This window comes from Urocampus carinirostris, chromosome 2, assembly GCF_059441175.1.
Source record: "Urocampus carinirostris isolate Australia breed hairy pipefish chromosome 2, RoL_Ucar_1.0, whole genome shotgun sequence".
In the NCBI taxonomy this organism is placed as follows: Eukaryota; Metazoa; Chordata; class Actinopteri; order Syngnathiformes; family Syngnathidae; genus Urocampus; species Urocampus carinirostris.
In genome coordinates this window covers 48649782-48669360 of record NC_142350.1, presented here as the reverse complement: position 1 = coordinate 48669360, position 19579 = coordinate 48649782, and the positions used below count along the sequence as shown (strand labels likewise).

At 37.7% G+C, this 19579-nt stretch overlaps 1 protein-coding gene across 1 annotated transcript in view; it reads left to right on the top strand.

Moving 5' to 3' along the window:
* clcn1b (chloride channel, voltage-sensitive 1b) overlaps nt 1-19579 on the top strand; it is a 60911-nt gene that overhangs the window by 24242 nt on the left and 17090 nt on the right. Inside the window, exons 6-11 of the mRNA XM_088326878.1 lie at nt 1198-1275; nt 5956-6034; nt 9572-9697; nt 12887-12971; nt 13045-13146; nt 15892-15976. Coding sequence (XP_088183004.1) covers nt 1198-1275; nt 5956-6034; nt 9572-9697; nt 12887-12971; nt 13045-13146; nt 15892-15976 — 555 coding nt within the window. The remainder of the gene's footprint in view (nt 1-1197; nt 1276-5955; nt 6035-9571; nt 9698-12886; nt 12972-13044; nt 13147-15891; nt 15977-19579) is intronic.

Sequence of the window (19579 nt, the reverse complement as noted above, 5' to 3'; positions counted from 1 at the left end):
TTGATGTAGAAGATTAGAACGTCAGCTTTCCGTGAAGAAAAAGAGAATTGTTTAGTAGTATGATTGTTGGTTTTCAGCAAAGAAGTAAAGTATGTACACATAAGTTGCACTGGAGTCTAAGTCGCTTTTTTGGCAATTTTTGTAAAAAATGCATTGAAATGATTGGAAATTGACAAAGACGGAGATGTAAGGTATCACATAAAAAATAATTTTAAATTTTAAAAGAAACACTTTACCAGTGTAGAAAAGGATCGTCTCTGTTCTTGGTAAAGATAGTTTTTGACGTAAAACAAGACAACGCCTGTTTTCGGGAAATATGTAATCCACTTTTTGACGTAGAACTAGACAGCAATAGATATAGGATTTTAAAAATAATCAACACAAATTGTCAGTGTAGAAGAAGACAATGTCTGTTTCTTGAAAAGAAGAAGCTAGTTTACAACGTAGAAAGAGACTCGTTTCTTATCGTATTTAAGAAATCAACAAAAAATATTTTGCATAGAAGAAGAAGCTAGTTTACAACGTAGAAATAGACGCGTTTGTTATCGTATTTAAGAAATCAACAAAAAAAATAGCATAGAAGAAGAAGCTAGTTTACGACGTAAAAAGAAACGCGTTTGTTATCGTGTTTAAGAAATCAACCAAAAAAATTTAGCATAGAAGAAGAAACTAGTTTACGACGTAGAAAGAGACTCGTTTGTTATCGTGTTTAAGAAATCAACAACAAAAATTTAGCATAGAAGAAGCTAGTTTACGACGTAGAAAGGGACGCGTTTCTTATCTTATTTAAGAAATCAACAAAAAAATGTTAGCATAGAAGAAGAGGCTAGTTTTTAATGTAGAAAAAGACGAAGAAGCTAGTTTTTGACCTAGAAGAAAATGACAATACCTTAGAAGATAATGCCAGTTTTCAGTAAATAAGCTAGTTTTTACCAAAGAGAATCATTCTTTACTCTCCCCTCGGTCCTCCCCCGCTCGATCTAGCGAATCATAAATCATCTGCTGTCTTTTTGTCCTGTCCTCCGATGAGATGCGTCTTCCCCCAGCCCGTCTCGGTGTTGAGGGCCACGGCCACCTCACCAAAAGCAATTAGGGCCCTGTTTGATGTGCTCTGATTCGGTGCGACCTATTTGGGGTTCCCCTGTTTAACACGCGCTGTCTTGTATGTGTCCGTCGCCCGCTTGGTCCCGCCCTTAGGGTCCATTCGTCCACATCGCCAGCATCTGCGCTGCCGTTCTGAGTCGCTTCATGTCCATTTTCTCCGGCGTCTATGAGGTAAGATGGAGCCCCAGGAAAAAAGGGGCCCCGATTTCCCCCTCCCCCAACCAACATCTTTGTGCTTGTGTCACTTTGAATCAGAGGTAAGATCGGGCCTAAAATATCCCGGCCGATCCGACCCGGCCTGTGGGTATTAAACCTAGACCGAGCCCTAGCCCGAACCATTAACTTGATTTGTGGGATGGAAAGCCGTAGCAAACCGCTAATTTCATATTTTATTTGTGAGGACTCGGGAGGAGGAGAGGTGATTTATGATAACAAATTACAGCTTGTCGTTTGTAACCAAATCTAAGTTAAACATGACTATATAAACATTTTTCAGCTTTTGTGTCTGCAGAGGTTACATTAACAAACAAATTTCCGTCATTGCTGGAAAACTTTTAAGGCCGTTATTTTAACAGGTAGAAAGTTGGGCCATAAACCACAAGAATCTAGTGCGACACTCTCAGAGAAAAAGAGCCAGAGAGTAAAAGACCAACCCGGGCGCACAGGTATTAAAGCCCGACCCAGCCAGAGTCCAACCAATTAACTTTATTTGCAGGACCGAGCCCGAAGCAAACCCCAAATTTCATTTTTATTTGTGAGGAGGAGATTTGATTTATGATAACAAAGAAAAGCCTGTCTTTTCTAATGAGTTCTAAGTTAAACAAGTGCCTTCTCTGTTATCCGAATTAATAATTTTGTAACAGGTATTCCTTAGTTTAGCTTTTGATGTGAATGCAAGAGATATGAAACACCAAGAAATAAAACTCGACGTAAAAAAGGAAGTAACATCAAAGATGTATTAAAAAAAGTATGATTCAAAACAAACCACAAAAAACACTGATAGAATACACAGAAAAAGCATATGAAGGTAGGGAATAAACACTAAGAATATTTAAAGGGACAGAGTGTAATATTTAGTGCCTCTTAGTAGTAAAAAAGTGGATAAATTTGTATTCATTCAAAATTAGGGAGCTAACATATTTATCAGCCTCTTTGTTGCTAAGTGTACCCGCGTATTCCTTTCTTTCTTGTTTGCCTTTTCTCTTGTTCTTTTTCCTTTACTTTTCTTTTTGCAAATACTTTCATCTTTCATTTTTTTCCTTCACTTTTTTCCTCCCCTTTTCTCTTGTTTCTTCTCTTGTCTTCTTTTTTCTTTGATTTCCATTTTTTCCTTTTTTTCCATTTTTCATCAGACTCTTCTTTTTCCTTTTATTTTCTATTTTGTTTGTTCTTCTTTTCTTTCTGTTTTCTGTTTTTATCCCTCTTTTCTATTTTTCTGTTTTTCTTTCTCCATTGTCTTTTTCCTCTTTTCTTTCCGTTTTTTTCCGTTTCTTTCATTGTCCATTTTCCTTTTTTGTTTTGTTGATTTCTTTTCTTTACTTTTTTCTCTTTCCTTCACAAAAGGCTGGAAAGAAAACTAGGAAAAACATTTTTGATCACTATGAGTCTCAATAATTTATGTTTTTTTCTCGTACTTTCTAGTAATTGCTTTTATTTTAATACACAATACAGCGACATCTTCACATTCAGATTCAGATTTACTTTATTGTCATTCCTGTATACGTGTATACAGAACGAAATGTCGATACATCTGACCCGCACAGTTTCCTTGAGCGTCAGCCGGGATAGATCTTGTGGACAAATATTACACACTGTCCCTTTAACAACCAAATGTAAATAGAAAAGAACCAGGAACACATTAGCTAGGTGGATCTGGGGTGAAAGCGGTTGGTCTTATATTTGCATACATTCTGTAAACCATGTGTTCAATTTCTACCTATCTCCTAAAAGAGGAGCTAAAGCATTTATTATAGAGTCAGCAAGAGTCAAAGCGTAGAGTTTTTTTTTTTTTTAAAAGAAGAAATTTCAATCCATGTGTTTTTTGTTGTTTAGTATCGACAAATTGTTTTAGTATCCTGTATTTTCCGCACTATAAGGCGCACCTGATTATAAGGTCAACCCCTTTAGCAACAAACCACCAGAACTTCAACCAAAGGAGGGCGCTCCAAGACCACTCTAAAGGTTTCTCAAAAGCAGAACAGTGACCTCACACTTGCTCAAACGATTGTGAACTTAACATAAATGACACAATGATACAAACTATTGGATGAAAAGCTCTCAAATAATTGACGAACCCACAAGAGAGCACTCTAAATGTTCCTCAAAAGCAGAACAGTTCCACATACAGTATCAGTTATTGTACCTATGAATTTTCCGGTACATAGGCGCACCGGATTATAAGGTGCACTTTTATCATCGTTATAGTTAAATATTTTTATATAAATGTACTTTATCTTTTAAAAAAGTCAGCGAGAAAGAAGCCTGGCCCAACCTGAATGTAATGATTGACATTTCAGACCCGACACAGTCCGAAATTCGTGTCGAATTCGATCATTTGCTTGAGATCTTACCTCTTGTATTTCTGGCGTGTGACGCTAACGTTTAGCATGTGTAATGACGCTGATCTCCCTTTTTTGTCCCCACCCTTTGTGCTTCTTTGCTGCATCCTCCTGAACTTTGACCCCACTTGAAACCCCCCCGGACCCCCCCAGAATGGTATCCATAACCAGGAGCTGTTGGTGTGTGCGTGTGCTGTGGGCGTGGCCACTTGTTTCGCTGCTCCGGTGGGAGGCAAGTCCCGTCAAAATAATGGCGGGGTTTTGCGTGTGAGCGGCCTGGTGTGAGCGGTGGTCGACAGCAGCTTCTAGCTGAGTCAAAGAATAAGATTGGAGTAATAAAATACAAATGTGTATGCATACGTTAAATATAAAAATTATAAACTAAATTGAAATAAAATGAGTAAAAAGATGTATAATACATATATTATAAAAAATATATATTATATATATATATATATATATTTGCCCCTTTAATTAATTATTTTTATTTTAATAGGGAAAAAATATATCAAAATGTATCAACTAGTTTGCTGGTTGGCAAAACAAGTCAATGTATATTGTAAAATTTGATGTTAAATTGTGTATAGAAAATGTGTTAAAATAAATATAAAAAAATTGTTCATTGATTATAAAAGTCAACACATATATAATAATTTGATAACTCAGTATTTTTTGAATACTGCAAAATAAATTTGTTTTTACTGAAGAAAAAAATGATAAAAACACTCAAAAGTAAGAAAAAAAAAGTTTTTTTTTCTGAATAAAATAGAAAAATAAATGAAAGAACATATCAGATCATTGTGCTTATTGAGTAGTTATATTTCAGATCAATTAGATATAATAAATTATCATACATTATATTTATTTCAAGATATATTTTCACTGCTATCATTACTGGTTTGTTTAACAAAAATGGAAAAATGAAATTGCATGGATAAAATATTCAAAAATTACTTGCGAAAACAAGTAAATGCATATTATAAAATGTGATAAATGATATCTATTTCAAAAATAGTTTGAGTCCATACGTTTTATGATTACATTTTAAATGTGAATTTGGATTAACGAAGTATAAAGAATATTTTTAGGAAAAACAAGTAAATACATATTGTAACATATTAAGAACAATATTTATTACAATAAATATTTGTTTTACAAAAATAGAATCAAAAATAATTGCAGTTTTTATTAAGAACATCTAAAAAATAATTGTAAAGACGTATTGGACAATTCTACAGAGAAAATATGATACTTCTTTTAATAAAATTACAAATTTATGTCAGGGGACCGGACCAGATCGGAGGCAGGAGACAGGAAGGGTGAACTCATTCGCGTTAACAGTCAGTTTCTTCTATTAAGGAAATAAAAGTCGTCCAACACTCAGGGACAAAAACAAAAACAGGCTTACAGGCAAACAGGAACTCAGACTAGGAATACTCACAAAACAGGCTTTTACTCAGAACGGGCAAGTACAGGTTTCCTCAAGTCAAACAGAACAGAATAATGCAAAGTAATGCAGTGAACCCGCCACCGGCAATCCCCACAACCCGCACTTAAGAAGCACACACGCCAATTAGAAAATCTGCTACTGCCGGTGCCAAGGGGGCGGGGCCAGCCGGTCGCCACGGCGACCATGCTGGACATGACAATTTAAATGTAAATTCATTTCAACGCAATAATAAAAATAGATATAGACATGTTGGACAATTCTGTTTGTGTAATTGTTCTTTTTCTAAAAATTAAATTGACACAATTCTTTAAATAAAATCACCTTTTATTTCTATTTTTTAAACGTATTTTTAAGACTTAAAATTATGCGTCAATGAGATAATAAGGTATTTTTGATTTTTTTTTTTTTCATTTTATTTTCATACAATGTCAAAGATCCTGACGTCTTAATCCATTGTGTTGATTTTGCTCATTCAATCATTGAGCTCGTCGATTAGCATGTAGCAAAACTAATTTGCAACCTCGATAACCAAACTCTCACTCGCTTTCCCTAAAGACTAAAGTCTTGGGACCTTTCTCCAAAATGTCACCTTTTAATCTCTATATACATGAAATAAGATATTTCTTCCACTTCCCCTAAGCGTCCCAATACTTTAGCTTTACAGACACTTGTTCAATATGCACGCTTCCCTGTGTTGCAACGCACACTTTGCTGAATCATCGAAACCGATTTATTCACTTTTCCCAATTTGTGCCCTACCCGGTGTCACTGCCCCCACTGCCACCCGCCCTTCACCCGCTTTTCTATCCATTATCCCCCCCTTTGTGTTGTCTGCGTCAGTAGAACCCTTACGGTTATACGGATATTCTGACGGTGGGCTGTGCCGTCGGGGTGGGCTGCTGTTTCGGCACGCCGCTCGGAGGTAATGTTGATATGTTCACCCTCTCACAACACGCAAATTGATTTTTTTTTCACGCTTTTCATGCCAACGACATATTACTGCTTCACTGGCACATGAATGATGCGGTGCTAAGAAATGAATAACATACCTGTCGCGCTCCAGGGCTCCATGCCCTTGTAAACTGTCGTATTTTCCCATACAAAATACAAAAAAATCGTACACCATATTTTTTTTTTTCAAACGTGTTTATTTACGTAGTTTAATATGTTATATTGTACATGTGTTTCGTGATATCATATATAATGTTAATTAACATTTTGTTGTGAGGTACTGAGTTGCTCGACATGAATGAGGTTTTTTATCAAAAAAGTTCAAAAATGAATGGACGTTCACTGTAGAAGGAAAAAATACATGCAAATATAATCAAATAGAATAATACATTTTCTTATTCAAATTCTGAATTCATTTTCTGCATTAAATTATTGTTTGTAATATACTGATTAAAGGGATAACCACAAACCTGTCTTTTAGACTTCCTTTTTTTCTTAACTTCTTTATGCAAGATAATCATTCGTAATATACTGCAACAAAGCAAGTGAGCCGTTTGAGAGCCGGCTCTCTTTAATGAGTTGAGCCGAAAAAGCCGGTTCTCTAAAAAGAGACGGACTTCCTTACACCACATAACTACCACATGAAATCCGAGGCGGCAGACTCATGCGCACAGTAGCATCAAACCGCTCGCTTCGTTTGCAACGGAAAAAAAAAACAGATACCAAGATAGAGGCTACCGCGGCGAACTTATTTGACTTGATTGATTTGCCGTTTCGTCATACTAAGTGTATACCTGATGGTACCCATAATTGACAAATTTGCATTTTTCCGTACAGATTTTCTCGTACGTCGTACACGTCTTAAAATGCATAATAAACGTACTTTGTACAGCAAAAACGTACAGGTTGACAGGTATGGAATAATAATCAAGCTTGATTCTGATGCCCTTCTTCGACTTTTAGAGTGGACCTACTCCGCTAATATTGTACAGTATTCTCTCGATTATTGAGGATACTAGGTCCATTTTCACGACATAACTATATGTATATATAAAATGTTCATACAGTAAACACTAAACATACAATATATACGACAGGAATCCAGGCTCGCTAAGTGAAATTGCTGCATAGTGGGGTACAAAAAGCTATGGTAATAAGATAATGCCTTGGTATCCCCGAAAAATCATTAAAATTAAAAACAAAATGTATACAGTAGGTACTACTTTATACATTTGATCCTTTTCAGTTTATATAAAACAGTATTCCCTTGATTTTTACCGTAAATCCATATCAAGTGAATTTTCCCGATGTAGGAACTATAAATATATTCAGTAGACCCCCAGGATACGACACTTATCTCTTCTGAGGTGAATTTGACCTATAGAAACCTATACTGTAATGGTTAGCTAATGCCTTTTGGAACCCCCTGGTATCCTAGCTAATATCATGAATATTAAAAATATGTATACAGAATTTACTACTTTAGATAGATAGATAGATAGATAGATAGATAGATAGATAGATAGATAGATAGATAGATAGATAGATAGATAGATAGATAGATAGATAGATAGATAGATAGATAGATAGATAGATAGATAGATAGATAGATAGATAGATAGATAGATAGATAGATTAAATTACAAAGAAATATACATGAAAAGCAGGGGTCCCCAAAGTTTTTTTTACTTTTTGTTACTGATCAGCTTGAAGGGCACCCATCTTGAAAATAAGAAGTTATCTTGTACTTCTTACTATGTTTTTACTATGTTGTTACCAGGTGAATTATTGGAAGTGAAAGAGAGAGAGAGAGAGAGAGAGAAAGAGAGGTTAAGAAAGAAGAGAAAAGGAGGAAAAGGAGAGAGTGAGAAGAAAGAAGAGAAAAGGAGGAAAAGGAGAGAGTGAGAAGAAAGAGGTTAAGAAAGAAGAGAAAAGGAGAAAGTGAGAAGAAAGAGGTTAAGAAAGAAGAGAAAAGGAGAGAGAGAGAGAGATTGAAAAGAAAGAGGTTAAGAAAGAAGAGAAAAGGAGAGAGTGAGAAGAAAGAGGTTAAGAAAGAAGAGAAAAGGAGAGAGTGAGAAGAAAGAGGTCAAGAAAGAAGAGAAAAGGAGAGAGATAGAAAGAGAAAAAAGAAAGATGTTAAGAAAGAAGAGAAAAGGAGAGAGAGAGAGAGTGAAAAGAAAGAGGTTAAGAAAGAAGAGAAAAGGAGAGAGTGAGAAGAAAGAGGTCAAGAAAGAAGAGAAAAGGAGAGAGTGAGAAGAAAGACGTCAAGAAAGAGAAAAGGAGAGAGTGAGAAGAAAGAGGTTAAAAAAGAAGAGAAAAGGAGAGAGTGAGAAGAAAGAGGTTAAAAAAGAAGAGAAAAGGAGAGAGTGAGAAGAAAGACGTCAAGAAAGAAGAGAAAAGGAGAGAGTGAGAAGAAAGAGGTTAAGAAAGAAGAGAAAAGGAGAGAGTGAGAAGAAAGACGTCAAGAAAGAAGAGAAAAGGAGAGAGTGAGAAGAAAGAGGTTAAGAAAGAAGAGAAAAGGAGAGAGTGAGAAGAAAGAGGTTAAGAAAGAAGAGAAAAGGAGAGAGTGAGAAGAAAGAGGTTAAGAAAGAAGAGAAAAGGAGAGAGTGAGAAGAAAGAGGTCGAGAAAGAAGAGAAAAGGAGAGAGAGAGAAAGAGAAAAAAGAAAGATGTTAAGAAAGAAGAGAGAAGGAGAGAGAGAGAGAGTGTAAAGAAAGAGGTTAAGAAAGAAGAGAAAAGGAGAGCGTGAGAAGAAAGAGGTTAAGAAAGAAGAGAAAAGGAGAGAGTGAGAAGAAAGAGGTTAAGAAAGAAGAAAAAAGGAGAGAGTGAGAAGAAAAAGGTTAAGAAAGAAGAGAAAAGGAGAGAGTGAGAAGAAAGACGTCAACTAAGAAGAGAAAAGGAGAGAGTGAGAAGAAAGAGGTTAAGAAAGAAGAGAAAAGGAGAGAGTCAGAAGAAAGAGGTTAAGAAAGAAGAGAAAAGGAGAGAGTCAGAAGAAAGAGGTTAAGAAATAAGAGAAAAGGAGAGAGTGATAAGAAAGAGGTCAAGAAAGAAGAGAAAAGGAGAGAGAGAGAAAGAGAAAAAAGAAAGACGATAAGAAAGAAGAGAAAAGGAGAGAGAGAGAAAGAGTGAAAGAACGAGAAAACTAAAAAGAGAGACATTTTTTTCTTTTTTGACGTTTCTGAGCGAAAGAACGAGAAGCAAAATGGTGCCCTGGGTGTCTTTGAAGTTTCTATTTGTCTGTTTGAGCACTCGTTTTTAATTACACAATGCAATACAGCGACATCTAGTGGTCAAATAATACGCACTCTCCTGTTAAGAGTGCACTGTGTGTTTAGCGGCCCTTTTGTTTCGATTGACACCCTCAACTTCAAGTGTTTTCAACCCCTCAGCATATTTAAATCCATTCTCTCTTTTCCCCCTCCTCGCTGACCACTTCTTCTCCCTCCCTCATGTAATCCTCCCCCGTCCTTCTTTTTTTCCTCTCCTTTCTCTCCTCCGCCACCGACCAGGGGTGTTGTTCAGTATTGAGGTCACGTCTACCTACTTTGCAGTGAGGAATTACTGGCGGGGGTATTTTGCCGCCACCTTCAGCGCCTTCATATTCAGGGTGCTCTCTGTGTGGAACAAGGATGCCGGTGAGACGCATTTTCACACAAACGCAAAAACGGTACACAAACACGCTCCGGGAAAAATGCAGCCGTTGCATTTTGGGGGATAAAGTAGCCGCTTGTGACAGCAAAGTCCTTATTTCAGCCCTACAGTCAAATTGTGGGAGGATAAGCAGTGTGTTTGGGCTTCAGTGCACCCCAGGATACAGCAGGAATCCATTTTGAGGTGGGGGGGTGATTGATGGATTGGTTGATATTTTAATTTTTTTCACTGAACATCATATTGGCGGCAGGGTGCCTGTCTGGTTTGCGCACGGCCCTACGGCGCAGAGGTTCAGGGTTTAAGTCCAGCTTTCCCAGCCTCCTCGTGTGGAGTTTGCATGTTCTCCCCATGCACTCCAGTTTCCTTCCACATTCCAAAAACATGGATGTCAGGTTAATTGGCCGGTCCAAATTGTCCCTAGGTGTGAATGGGTCTGGCTGGGAACCACTTCAGGGTGTCCCCTGCACAATGCCCGGAGACAGCTGGGAGGGGCTCCAGCACCCCCGTGACCCTACTGAGGATAAGCGGTGCAGATAATGGATGCATGGTCATCAAATGTAAGGTTGCAGAAATTGAAAAAAGGAAAAGGAAAGAAGGGAAAAAATTGGCAGAGTGGAAAAGGTCGCAGCTTTTCTTGGTCCTTAACAACCGGAACACCATCCATTGTCTGCACTTCTTATCCTCAGTAGGGTCACGGGGGTGCTGGAGCCCATCCCAGCCATCGCTCGCTCATTCACACCTAGGGACAATTTGGACCAGCCAATTAACCTAACATGCATGTTTTTGGAATGTTGGAGGAAACCGGAGTGCCCAGAGAAACCCCACGCAAGCACGGGGAGAACATGCAAACTCCACACAGGAGGATTCGCAACCGGAACACTTTTTGCATCTTTCATGTCGTTTCAGACTTTATAACAAAACATTTTGGGTATCAAAAATCACATTTCACCATCACACAAGAGAAATAATCAAATGTGTGAAATATTGAAAAGCATTCGTTTTAACCAGAGGTGGGTAGAGTAGCCAAAAATTGTACTCAAGTAAAAGTACCGTTTCTTCAGAATAATATTACCCTTGTGGAAGTAAAAGTAGTCAACCAAATACTTAAAATAATAAAGTAAATTCTCAAGTACTGAGTAACTGTAGCAACGTCGTACAGATGCTGCCCAACTTACAAGTGAGATTCTGGACGATTGTTCGTAAGTTGAATTTGTTTGTAAGTTGCTTCAGTGCTATATTTTGTATGTTTAAGGTTTATACAAGTATGTTCAAGGCTTGTATTAGTAACCAGTATTGTTTTGAAACTGAAAAATAAACGTTTGATAAAATGACATGCTCTATAAAAGATAAATAAAGTTGAGTTTAACTTACTTCCTGAAGATGAGCTTCAAGAGTTGCTGCTTCATCCTCCGTGGTAAAAAGTGGCCGAAAAAAAAACGATCCAACCATTTTCTCAACCGCATCAAGCTTTCTTATTCCACTTTTATTTCAAATGAAACAGCTTGCCTCTTGTTTACACCTTACACCAATCATTTTGAATAGATACACGAGGTATTAAATAACAAAAATGTCAAAGTTCTTAGCGCGCTGGAGATACAGTATAGAATGTTTATGCACGAACTAGGAAAAGGAAGTCGGATTTTCTTCAGGGTGGATGCTGGGTGACTTCTCACAGCGCCACACGGTAGTGGCAGGAAGAAGCACTACAGTAACTAACTTGCAGCAATGTCCGGATATTTTTCCACGTCCCGAAAATAATGTTCGTATCTATCGTTTTACGGAAGTCCAATGGTCGTAAGTAGGGGAAGGACTAGGCTGTTTTCTGGGGTGCTCTAGCACCCCCAAATTCAACTTAAGCAACCCCAAAAACGTTATTATTGTTTTTATTGAGTCCAGTTGGAACGTACGATTTCCAAAAATGTACTGTTATCCCTTGCTACTTCGCGCTTTGTACTCTGCAACCTCGTTGCATATCAAGTTGTAAAATATTACACAATCCATTATCCCCAATCACATATTGCTGCAAGCGGAGGCCAGCAGAGCCAAAAGTGAACTGCAATAATCTTGCCGCGATCCATTACGCCCCATTGCATATTGCTGCAAGCAGGGACCGGCAGAAGGCAGTTTTGTCAAAAAACGTCCTGTTTAGGCCCACCTAAATTGAGGCACTGGTTACGGCCGCAATCCATTATCCCTGATCGCATTCTGCTGCAAGCCAAGAACGGCAGAACGCATTTTTGTCAGGCCTTGAAGTAATTTTTTTACCGCTGTTACAGCCTAACATGAACTGCACTCTTGCAGCTACAATCCACTATCCCCGATCTTATACTGCTGCAAGCGAGAACTGGTAAAAGGCCCATTTGTCAGTTTTACTGTGATCCATTATCCCTAGTTGAATATTGCTGAGAGAGGGGACTGAGAGAGTAAATTTGTGTGATGGGTGGCGGCTGTTTTTTAAATTAAACACCACTTATGTTACTGTGATCCATTATCCCCTGTCGACTATTGTTGAGAGTATGAGCCCGGGAGAGAACTATTTCTGGCTTGCCTATAGTTAACTTCACTGACTTTCATCATAATCTATTATCACCAGTTGACTATTGCTGAGAACGGGGGCTGAGAGTGTGAAATTCGGTCAAGCATGACATGTTTTTTTTTTCTGTTTTTTTCACCTTGCCTATCATTAACAGCACACAAGGCAGCCGCGATCCATAATTCCCAGTTGTCTATTGCTGAGAGCAGCAATTGGCAGAGCTCATTTTTTCTGTTTGTAGCCTGCCAAAAATAAGCTGCACTAATTTGCCCACGATCCATTATCCTCGGTCGACTATTGCTGAGAGCAGAGGTTGCGAGCGCAAATTTGTGTCATGCTTGGCATCTGTTTTTTTCTGTTTTTTTTTTTTTTAACCGCAAATGAATAGCACCTGTTCGGCCGTGATCCATTATCCCTGGTTAACTATTGAGGCCGGCATGTTCTGGTCCCCATTAACTTCGATAAAGCAGGGATTACAGTAGAATCTGACTTCCAAGCTTTTCTGAGCACACTTGGTAGTAAATCAAAAGTGATCTGATTTGGTTAGGTAATGGATTACGGTCTAAATGTGATTGAATTATTTCTCCTCCCCATAGCAAACACTGTAATTGACGCAACTGTTGTTTTCTCTCCCAATCAGTCACAATTACGGCGCTCTTCAAAACCAACTTCCGAATGGATTTCCCTTTCGACCTGCAGGAGCTTCCCGCATTCGCCATCATCGGGTAACGTTCTCTCGTCTTTTGCTTGTAATTCAATGGAAAACGTGCCTGAGAGATCGCTCTCTCGGATTTTCAGCATCTCCTGCGGCTTCCTGGGGGCCTTTTTCGTCTACCTGAACAGGCAGGTGGTCCTCTTCATGAGAAGACCTACGGCACTCACACGCTTTTTGACCAGGCAGTGAGTATTTGCGCGCGTACCGATCTCGGAATGACACTTAAAGCCTCAGTGTGTGTTATATAGCGACCCCTAGTGGTTGTAAAAAACTTTATTCATTTGATTAAACACTATTGATTGAAATAATGGGCATTAATAAATGTACTATCTCATTAACAGGATTTGAAATTTGTAATTAGCCACTTACCGCACAAAGTAGAACACTGAATGTGATGGTCACCATGATTCAGGCATCCGGCACTTTTTCTTCTGTTTTCTTCTTTAGCCACTCATGTTAGCCACTTGGCTGCTCAGGGTTATTGTTGCTGCTTCTTAATTGTCCTACAGTATAATTCACCTTCTACAGCTGGTCATGCAAGCAAACATGACTGAGTACTGTGATTCAAGCATCCCTGACTTTTTTTACACTGTTTCATTCTCTAGCCTCTCATATTAGCTACTTGGCTGCCTGGCTAGGGCTTGTAGCAAGCCTCTATCACAATTGTTAGCTGTTCCTTGTAAAAATAACGTTGCTTAGTTATTCTTTGTGAGTTGCCCGTCTCAAGTAAACGTCATAAGAGTCCTGTAATTCAGGCATATATGACTTTTTTCCACTTTTTCCTTTCCTAGCCAATCATGCTAGCCACTTGGCTGCACACTAAGGGTCGCCACTTGCCGCTATTGTTATTGTTACCTGCTCCGTGTAAATACATCATGTTTCGTTCTTCAGTATCTTGCAAGAGCGCTGTCACCAAGTACCATGATTCAGGCATCTTTGACTTTCTCCCCACTGTTTCCTTCTCTAGCCACTCATGTTAGCCAGTTGGCTGCAGGCTATGGCTGCTGCTATTGTTATAATTCGCTGGTCTGTGTAAATAACGCTTGCTTGATCCTTCAGTGTCATTTGTTTTTCACAAGTGAACATTGCCCAGTTTTGTCGGTCAGGTTTTCTTGAGTTTTTCCACTGTTTCTTTCTCTCGCCACTCATGTTGGCTGCTGCCTATGGCTCGCTGCAAGCTGTTTTAGTTAATGAAACTTCCTCCGTGTAAATAAACATTGCCTTGTCTTTCAGTGTCACTCAACATCTAGCTGAGCATGTGATTTGTTGTGTTTTTTTCCACGGTCTCCTTCTCCACTTATGTTAGCCACTTGGCTGCAGTCTCGGGCTGCCGCTAGCACTTATTGTTAGCTGCTCTGTGTAAATAAAGCTTGCTTCATCCGTCAATTTTGCTTGGCTCCCACTAGTGCTGCCACCGAGTACAATGAGTCGGGCCATCTTTGACTTTTTTTCCCCCACTGATTCCTTCTCTAGCCACACATGTTAGCCACTTGGCTACAGGCTATATTTTGCCGGTATTGTTATCTGTTACGGGCATTGGTGCAGTGGTTAGCGCATGTGCGGCACAGTTCAAGTCATGGGAACCTCCTGCGTGGGTTTAAATCCAGCTCCAGACTTCCTGTGCGGAGTTTGTATGTTCTCCCCGTGCTTGCCTGGGTTTCCTCCGGGCACTCCGGTTTCCTCCCACATTCCAAAAACATGCATTTCAGGTGAATTGGTCGGTCCAAATTGTCCTTAGGTGTGAATGAGCGAGTGAGTTGTCTGTCCCTGTGTGCCCTGCGATTGGCTGGCAACCAGTTCAGGGTGTCCCCTGCCCACTGCCCGATGATTGCTGGGATGGGCTCCAGCACCCCCGCGACCCTACTGAGGATAAGCGGTGAAGCTGATGAGAGTAAATGAGAGATTGTTATCTGTTACTGTATAAAAAGCTTGCTTCGTCTGTCAGTTTTCTACTTTTTCCCACGGTTTCCTTCTCTAGCCACTCTTGTTATATCTTGACATTACAGTTGTTGTTAGCTGTTTCTGAATATAACACTTGCTCTGTCAGTCAGTCTTCTTCTTTTCCCACTGTTTCCTTCTCTGGCCACTTATGTTGTATCTCAACGCTACAGTTGTTGTTAGCTATTTCTGTATATAAAGATTCCTTCGTCCGTCAGTTTCCTAATTTTTCCCGACTGTTTCCATTTCTAACCACTCATGTTAACCACTTGGCCATGGGCTATATCTTACCGCAATTGTCATTTCTATCTGTTCCTGTATGTGAAGCTTGCTCTGTTTGTCAGTTTTCTACTTTTTCCCACTGTTTTCCTCTCTAGCCGCTTATGTTAACCACTTGGCTTCAGGCTTTTGTTTGGCACGCTCAGCATGTGTTAGCTGGTTCATGTAAATAAAGCTTGCTTCTTCCTAGAGTGTCACACACCTTCCACAGTTGATCATGCAAGGGAACGTCGCTGTGATTTTCTGTCGTTTGACAAATTTTGCTTTGCTTTTGCAATCTTTTACTTTGTTAGAAGCTTCTGTGACTAGATGATAAAGTTAGCCTCTTCCAACAGCTCTGACCAACTCCTGGTATCCTTCAGGCTTCCTTAATGTGTCCTTTTAATGCATGCAATTCTAAGCTACAACAAACGTGTGGTGAATTATTACACGAGTATTATATGGAAGTACCCACGGGCATCAGACCCGACTCCAACAGCTGCTCATTTTATTTTGCATTTGAGCTCTTCAGTCTCTAGATGGCATAAAAAACGTGCGCTTTAATAACCTTTTGGCGAGGTATTCACTCGACGTCTTCTCCCCGCGGCCTCAACAATCTGTAAGCACTCATCTCCTCCATCAGAGAAACCATTTGACTGTGTGTCTGGTTCTTTTCACGTTAATCTTGTGTCCCCAGTAGAAAATGACGCAAATGGGTTTGTGTGTCCGTCCAGTCGCCTGATCTATCCAGGAGCGGTCACGCTGATTATCGCCACCTTCACGTTTCCGCCGGGATTTGGACAATTTATGGCCGGAGAGGTGAGGATCCATTATCTCATGCTAATGTCTGGTTTGGAATAGAGGACAGAATTATAATGGACGCCAGAACACGGTTATGATTTGGCACTTAAAAATATTGGTGATAGAGAGTTCACATTAAAAGATTTTCTGCAAAAACTGCATTATAAGGTTAGCAACAGCTGCTCTGTAAAGTGCAGTATTATTGAGCTTTTGGATATTCCTGATGCAAAGTTCCGTTTTTTTTTTTTTTTGTATGTACACATCTGCATTACATTTGTTCGTGAGGAGTCACTTCTCAGCTCAGTTTTGGGAATCTTTTTCATTGAATATTTATTTCTCATTTTAATTGTTATTTTATTATCATTTTCTGTATTATTAATGCAATATTATTTTATATATTATACTTCTATTTTTATAAATATATATATATATATATATATATATATATATATATATGGGCAGCGTGGCAGCGCAGTGGTTAGCGCATGTGCGGCACAGTTCTGAGGTCATGAGATCCAACCTTCCTGTGTGGTCTTTGCATGTTCTCCCCGTGCTCGCGTGGGTTTTCTCCGGCCGCTCCGGTTACCTCCCACATTCCAAAAACATGCGTTTCAGGTTAATCAGCCAGTCCAAATTGTCCCTAGGTGTGAATGAGCAAGTATCTCTGTTTGCCCTGTGACTGGCTGGCAACCAGTTCAGGGTGTCCTCTGGCCACTGCCCGAGGATGGCTGGGATGGGCTCCAGCACCCCCGCGACCCTACTGAGGATAAGCGGTGCAGATAATGAATGAATATATATATATATATATATATATATATATATATATATATATATATATATATATATATATATATATATATTCATTCATTATATTATTATTGTATTTTATATATTGATCTTACTTTAACCAATATATTACAATATTTTTTCCAATAGTTTTTTTATTCTTTATTTTATTTGTATATGTGTTTATTGATTGATTTTTTTTTTTCAATAAGTTTTATTAATTGCTTTTCTGTTGTTGTCTTTTTTAAATGATTATTTACGTAAAGTGTCTTCTTTTGTGTGAGTCTATAACATGTCCCTTAGAGTTCTGATCTGGAAAAGAAATACTCCAAAATATCAATACAATTTCTTTCATTCAAAACATTTTTTCACACAATTCAGGTGAACAATCCTTTTCTTTTGAATAATGTTTTTATGGCAAAAAGATGTGTTAAAAATATTCAATATAAATAAACATAAATCTATAGTCCAAAAATTGCTCAAAAACATTTTTTAAATTATTTTTTTGAGGTCAACTTAAAAAACACATTTTGTTTTTTTAATTTTATTTCGTAGTAAAAAGCATGAAACGTAATAAAAGTTCATGGTGATCAATTATTAAAAATAATGGTTTTTTTAATAAAGAAAAAAATCATAAATATTTATCTTGAAAGACTTCTTCAAAACCAGAAAAAAAACATTCCTTTTATAAGGAAAATTGTCAATAAAATAAAACAATAAAAAAACAAAAACACATAGAAATATAAAAAGTAAAAGAAAAAAAAAAGAAATATGGGCAGCGTATATATATATATATATATATATATATATATATATATATATATATATATATATATATATATATATATATATATATATGTGTGTGTATATACCGGATTTTCCGCACTATAAGGCGCACCGGGTTATAGGGCGCACCCTGAAAAAATAGTTTTTGGTCCTATATTTGACATACATAAGACGCACCGGATTATAAGGCGCTACAATGGGAACGTCGACAAAACAGTCAGATAGTTCAGTCAAACTTATTAACCCCTTAACATTCCCAAAGCTTGCAAAGACGCAAATACGTGTCGAGAACACGTGCGGATGCGGTGTCCGTACGATGTCACTCAAATGCATCGTTCCATGAATGAATGAATGAATGAAAACTTTATTTCGAACATAAAAATAAAAACAGGACAAAAACAATGAGTCAACAACGAAATAATGTCACACAACATGTTCGAAAAGGGGTAGTCAGAAGCAGATGCTTATTTTTCCTACCCCTTTATCTTCCCTATTAAATACATTTTCTAGATAGCTCCTCTTGTGTCTAATACAACAAAATCTCATGGATATACTTATTACATAGGTCAGATATCAATAATTATAATAGTTACAATAATCACATATTTTATACACTAATCTTCGCAATACCCATCCCTCAACGTCATAATGCGCATAATGTCACTGCGGCACCAGTGATAATATCAATAAAAATAAACACAATACTTATAACAGTTCTGATGTGATAATAGCACAATAACAACAAGTTAGCCATAGTTTGAAGTGCAGTATTTCCAGTCTCCCTCATATCCCATTTTCTTCATCTCTGTATTTCGCCAGTAATGCTTTTTTGTATTTAAATTTGAACACATGGATATTTGGACATTGTTTGATTTCATTTTGCAAATTATTCCAAAGTCTGACTCCACACACAGACACACACATACTTCTCCTGGTGGTTCTCACCTTTGGGATTTTGAATTCACCACAGCCCCTCAAGTTATAATTTCCCTCTTTCCGAGTGAATAATCTTTGTATGTTTTCTGGCACTATGTTTTTGTTGACCTTAAATAACAGTTGTGAAGTGAAAAATTTTATTAAATCATCCAATTTCAATAAATTGGACTGCATGAATAAAATATTGGTATGATCCCGATATCCTACCCTGTGTATGGTTCTTATTGCACGTTTTTGAAGGATAAAAAGGGGCTGTAGTGAACTTTTGTAATTATTGCCCCAGACTTCTGCACCATATGTTAAATATGGCAGAACGAGAGAACAATATAATAAATACAATGCATTATAATGTAAAAGAACTTTGGTTTTATTAATTATTGAAATGCTTTTAGATACCTTTGTTTGTATGTGTCTGATGTGTGTTTTCCAACTTAATTTATTGTCTATTATGACCCCTAAAAACTTAATTTCTGATACAATGTCTATTGTGACACCATCCATTTTTACTTCTAAATCTTGATTTGCCTTACGATTACCAAAGAATATTACTTTGGTTTTATTTAAATTTAAAGATAATTTATTTATATCCATCCATACTTTTAGGTTAATTAGTTCACAATTAATACAGGTTACCAAATCCATATAGTTATCATTTGAATAGAAAATGTTAGTGTCGTCTGCAAATACTACTATTTTCAATAGTTTTGAAACGTTAAAAATATCGTTGATCTATAAATTAAATAACTTTGGACCCAGGATAGAACCCTGTGGTACTCCACGACAGATGTCCAAGTATTCAGATGACAACTCTCCCATTTTTATATTTTGCTTCATCCCCGTCAAATAACTTTGAATCCATTTCAAAGCCACTCCCCTGATGCCATATCTTTCCAGTTTTTTTATTAGAATATTATGATTAATGGTATCAAATGCTTTTTTTAAGTCAATAAATACCCCGACTGCGTATCTCTTCTTTTCTATACTGTGGGTGATTTCTTCTACTGCATCAATAATTGCAATTGTTGCTGATCTGTTTGCTCTAAAACCATATTGACTTTCATCAATCAATTTATGTTTATCTACAAATTGTTCTAGTCTATTATTGTAAAGTCT